General features: G+C 41.8%; 1 protein-coding gene across 1 annotated transcript; it reads right to left on the minus strand.

Moving 5' to 3' along the window:
- Positions 1–2,148: 2,148 nt before the first annotated feature.
- Positions 2,149–3,997, minus strand: LOC121815044 (protein PERCC1). Its single transcript, XM_042223878.1, has one exon. It carries the CDS (start codon positions 3,277–3,279, stop codon positions 2,428–2,430), a length of 852 nt encoding a protein of 283 aa, XP_042079812.1. The 5' UTR covers positions 3,280–3,997; the 3' UTR covers positions 2,149–2,427.
- Positions 3,998–5,919: the final 1,922 nt, after the last annotated feature.

Raw genomic sequence — 5,919 nt, forward strand, 5'->3', positions numbered from 1 at the left:
TCTGCACAACTTACCTATGAGTTCTTCTTTATGTGGCGCCTTATGCCAACCTTCGCTGTCACTGATGTTATTTGTGCATAAAAGCAACTCAAATTTAATAACAATTGTGTTGAAGACAGAACAAAGCGATAAGGGAAAATTCATCACAAGTTATTACTGGCATCTAAAGAAGGAGAAAGAGCTCATTTATCATAATAATCAGGATTTTGTTCCAGAATATAAGACATCCCACTTACAGAATTCAACCAGTAAAAACTGATTCTCGCTGAGGGCTCTTTCAAAGTTGTTGATGTGAAGGATCATGACGTTATTCTCCTCCTCTATCTCAGTTGTTTTCTCTTTCTTTGGTGCCTCTGCCTCCTCCTCCGCCTCCTCGGTCGTCTCCTCCGATGCCTCCTCAGACGTCTCCTCTTGTGTCTCTGTCTGGCTGTCAGTGCTGTCCTCGGCCTGCGTGCAGGAGGCCCACAGCAGCAGGCCCAGCAGCGCTATGAACAAAAGCTTGTGAGTCTTCATGTCTGCGTCTCTGTCTGAGCTGCTCTGGTACCTGTGCTTAGGTGTAGGTGACCGTCAATGCATGTGTCTTTTACTCTTTGTACGATTATTTATCTAAGATGAAGCGTGTGTGTCAGAATGTTACTGGCCTTCCCTGTCATCCAATCAGGCGTCACGCCTGTAGGGGAAACTTTCCAGTCTCGGCCAATCAAACGATGCCTTGTAGATTCAGAATTGGGTAAACTGGATGATCGACTGCTGTGTTTGATCACACGTACACCTACTCGTATGTTTGTGTTTGTGTTTCTTTTGTTTATAGCGTTTAAATAGACCTCCCCATACACCATGTGGTAGCATTAAAACGCTTTTAACTTTAACTCCTCTTTCTGCTCCTTATCAAACCCTCATTTACCTAAAAACTCCCACAGTGATACTAACAAGTGGATTAACAGCTCTTACCATTTATCACACCCTTTATGTTTACTCAAACTACAGAGACCACTTTCCACAGTTGCCCCTGTCATGACCTCAAATTTAAATCCACAGCACCATTAATCAAGAAAGATAGCAAGTTTCTCTGTTTTCTCTTCAAGCTAGCAACGTGAAATATCACTGAAGCTGAGTGCTGTCAACATAGTGCTGTCTTTGTCATGCAGATGCTTTGCGTTTCACTGTGCGTGTCGATGTGCGCTTCAGTTAATCTAAAACCAGTACATGTAACACTCACATACGCACGGCTCACAGCGCCGAGTCTTTCTCCACAGGCAGAGGTTGTCCAGCTGTTTTCAGAAGTTTGAGCTCTTAAAACAACCGCGAGGTTCTTTTCTTTTAACCTTTGTGTTCCTCTAAAACGTATGTTTTGAAAAGTCTTATTTATTTGCTGAATTCAGTTTTTTTTATATAGTGCCAAATGAGAACAACAGTCATCTCAAGGTTTATATTGTAAGGTAAAGTTTTTATGAGCAAGCACTTGGCAACAGTGGGAAAGAAAAACTCCCTTTTAACAGGAAGAAACCTCTGGCAGCACCAGGCTCGGGGAGCCGTGACTGGTTGGGGTTGATGAGAGGGAGACGGGACAAAAGACGTGCTGGGGAAGCCACATCTGTTTCTGTTTATAACTTTAAAACTCAATGAATATCTTTGAACTTTATTGAACTACGTCCATGTTTCTCAATGTTGCTCTGAGATTCAAAGAAGCAGGTCATTGCTTCCAGCATCCTCTCTGTCTCCATTTTTAGTTTCCTGTCGTCTCTCTAATACCGATTCGCAGATAAAGGTAAATTGCGCATTAATGTGAAGGGTTTCACTCCAGGAAACAGCTGCAAAAGAAAAGTTTGTGTTGCTGCCCGTCTGTTTAACCGTGGACAGCTTCTATGTACAATAGAGATACCGTGAGATAAATGATGGGTGTGGTGAGTAGTGTTTTCTTTACACCTGTAACCCAATGCTGTAGCCACACAGCAGGGATGTTACAGCGTCCTGGAGTGCACCTGTGCAACCATGTGGCAGAACAAGAAGTTAAACTTCTTTTTTTAACAGCTCCACGACTGTATGACCAAAACGATGATGGATTTATTCAGAAAAACTTAATTTTTCAACCCAACCCAGCCATATTTGACAAAATCCAAACTGTGAATTAGGGAGTAAATAACAGCAACAAAGAGTCAACACTCATGTTAATGAATCTATTTTATAAAATATCAACAGCAGCTCTACAAAATATTATGCAACAGAAATAAAGCGTAACAGTTTCACATCCGATTATGTTACAGTAGTAGAGGACACAGTGGGTCCTGGTACATTTTTTTATTAAACTAAATCTCACTCTGCTCAGATGGCAGGTTCTTTGTCCCGACCCTTTCAAACTGCAGAAAACTGTATTTGTAAAAGGATCATAAGTGGAGTCTTTTCAGTCCCAGGCTGAGCGTGGCGTGATCAGTGCTGCATGTTTGTGTTCTCCGTCAGCGTGTGAGTGAGCTCTGGGTTTGGATCCCAGTTTGCCAACAGGTCGCTGAAGTCTGGCTGAGCGCTGTCGAGGGTGTGCATGTCGTGCTGCGCTGGGACGTTATAGTGCATGTGCGCGTTCTCGTCCGTGCGTGTGAGGTCCTGCGAAGGCGAGGCGCCGGTCCTGTGTGCGATGTCAAGCGTGTTACTCAGAGTGACCAGAGGGCAGCTGGGGATCGGCTCGGTCCAGAAACTGAGAGGCAGGTGCCGTTTGATCATCGGTTGGCCTCGGCCCTTGCTCGGGGCCCTGAGGTCAAACAGTTCAGCCAGGGGCCCCAGCCCACTGCTGTTGCCTTTTGCAGCCGCGGCTCTCTGCTCTTCGGGACAGGCCCTGAAGCTGTTCTCCTGCATCTCAGGACTTCCTCTCGCTATTCTCATCAGGTCGTCATAGTAACGCAGACGCCCACTGGTGGTGATGGAGATGGAGTCGCTGTAGATGTCGCACGCCTCTCGGTCACCGGAGCAGCGACCGAAATAGCGCTGCACATCGTGACTGATGACGTCGGCGAACCTCAGCAGCTGCTTGGTCACATCCAGAGCATGGTGAGCGGGGTTTAAGAAAACCTCCTCCAAACCTTCTTCCTCTTCCTCCTGAGCCTCAGATTCTTCGTCCTCCTCGTCTTCATCTGCCTGTCTCTCTTCTTCGTCTTCTCTCTCCTCTGGCTTCTCTGGCAGCGTCTTCTCGTAGGCACCGTCCTTACACGGAGAATGCTGAAAAATCATGGGGAAGTAGGCCGGAGTTGGAGCCTGGATGAGAAAGTTCCTGATGACACCTGCAGCCATGTCGGCTTCTAATCCTGGTGAGATGAATGAAGAAAGAGGGACAGTAAGAACTTGATTGGGAATAACAAAAAAAGGATAAAACGCTTATATTGAGTTTCCTTACCTTACCTAGCTGCCAGGTTTAGTGTCTGTCCAAGAATAAAGGTCTGGCCTGGGTCACTGATGGATTTGCTCGATGTGCCCTCCAGGACCGGCCCTGTATATATACCTCCGCACACGCCAGTAGGCGTGTGTGTGACTGGCGTCGGATGAGGCAGCTTCCAGGACAAATATTTGCGCGCGGGATTGGTCAAACACACATTGTTTACTTTATCACTGGGCAACCGGGGAGGGGGGCCGAAGCTAATGGACCCTCTGCTAGGGGATGATGGAGATTTGTTATCCAGACGCGGACACAAACACATCATTGCCTTTTTCCGTCCCTGTTATCAGGCTAGTTAAAGGATAAAAGAGCATGAAATCAAATCACATGCTGTTTTGACTTTTAAAGGGGAACACTTTGAACCCCCATCAGCCCACCACATGCCCCCTACGACAGCAGGCTAACACACAGGCTGGCCAGACACACTCTCCCTAACGAACGACACAGTGTAATATTCTTTAAAGCACCCAAGTAACGCGCCATCGGCCGCTGGTTGACTTGGAGAGTAAAACAGAGAAAATCAGAGTGCCCTCAAGGAATAAACTGATAAGCAGGTTAGCTGTTAGCATCTCATGGTATAAAACCACTCAACCAATTAAAGCTGACAGGGAGGAGATACTTTATCATTTATTGTCAATATACAAAAACTACAAACTCTACGGTGTTGCACCATCTTTCTATGATTTACAACTTCCCTGGTTTGTGTCGGGATTCGGCCTCCTGAGCTTATTCATTCAAAAAGATTTTAAAATAGATATTCAGATACCAGATGTCATATCACATAGTTTTAAAGTAACGTTTTAAAGACCTGCACCACCAGTTGTGAAGTCCATAAAATGCCGTTCAGCCTCTCGGTTTGACGTAGACCTAAAATAATGGCCACAAAGGCAAAAGTAGGTTTGTTTTCAGTGCTGTTTTTCCAAAAAGCTACCAACATAAACCCATGTGCTTTTCTAACTTAAAACTTTACTCATGCATCATTAGTTCCCCAGACATGGATTAAGGCTAGTCTTGGACTAAAAGCTTTAATCAGTGGAGATTGTTACTGATTATTGACTTAGGCTTAGTCTGTGTCTATGAACCAGGCTGGTACTGCTTCAGAACAAGACTCCTTTAAAAACACAAAGAGAAAAACAAAGACAACAGAAATTAAGTTTTGCAATATGCTCTATCTAAGTTGGTACTTACAGATAAAGTTTAAACTGAAACTTGAATTTTTGAAATCAAAAATGAAATACTCTCTTCACAGAAAACTGCACAATAATTGCAGTTGTCTCACAGATTAAGGCCAATTTGACCTGGTTTGCACTGTAACATTGTATATACGTGTCTTGCTTCTGTTTATATGTGCATGTAGAGCATTATTTAATGTGTGTGTGTGTGTTATCAGGACACCCTGACTCCCCTGGTCTGCCTGTCATCAGTATCCAGGCTTCTGTGTTGATTTTAGGGCTAAAGATCAATAGCAGCAATATGTCAGCTCTCAAGAGGCTGACAAAGAATTACACACGCTTTTAGGCACACAAGCACATAGACACGCAAAACAAACACAGTAACTTTGTGATTTGTCTAACATGTTATATTCATTATAAAAAGCACACATGCAAACTAAAGATTTTAGACCACTTTCTATGACATACATACAATAGATGTTTGTACAAGATAAATGGCAATTATCATCAGTTGTCATTCTTTAATATTTAGTTATGATAAATAAAAATTAAGTCATCCTAAAACCTTTACTTGCTTATACGTATGGCCTTTGGTAACAAACTCAAAAGCTACAGGTGTTCATGTAAAAAGGAAATTTAAAGAAGTTCAGTAGTAATGTTTTTAAAAAGTTATTATTTTTTCATTTTTAATTAATAGATGTTAGAAACATGCAAACCTTTGATAAAACGGTGAATTAAGAATGACTGGGACGTGATGTCATATCCTGTCCACTGTTTCTCCTCTGTGCACCCCGTTTTACCTGTGTTATTTTAAAATTAACTAAATAAAATAAAACAATATTATACATATCTTTGCTGTTAATTGAAGGGAGAAAATTAACAGAATGGAATAATTTTTAAAAAATGTGATTACATTTTAATAAAAGTTATTTTTAATCTCAAAGACATGAATTAAAATTACATCAAATATCAAAATAAATCTTTTTCTTTGAAAATACTTGTTTATTATCACGCTCTGAAAACTATATTTGAGCAAAGTCAGGGACATTTTTCCCTTTCATATTTACAAAAATATAAGACTGACTGTACATTGAACACTTAGACACAGAGATGAGATTGTCCTATAACAGGGAGGAGAATTTGGGCAAAATTGTTATAGAATAATGTTGTGGGCTTTGTGAGTTTGTTTCTGTAACAGTTTAATAAATCATCTTTCAGATAAAATCATAAAATCATGGAAAATTTGCCTCTTTTTGTTTTTAAAACTTTACTACCTTCAAACTGAATAGTAGGAATGACCTGTATAAAACAATTATGACCAGTAAA

This window comes from Haplochromis burtoni, unplaced genomic scaffold (assembly GCF_018398535.1).
Source record: "Haplochromis burtoni strain Fernald_Lab_line unplaced genomic scaffold, NCSU_Asbu1 Contig_122, whole genome shotgun sequence".
NCBI classification, from domain to species: domain Eukaryota; kingdom Metazoa; phylum Chordata; class Actinopteri; order Cichliformes; family Cichlidae; genus Haplochromis; species Haplochromis burtoni.

Excerpts from the sequence above, each read along its gene's own strand:
- LOC121815044 (XM_042223878.1), bottom strand. The coding sequence starts at position 3,279 with ATGGCTGCAGGTGTCATCAGGAACTTTCTCATCCAGGCTCCAACTCCG.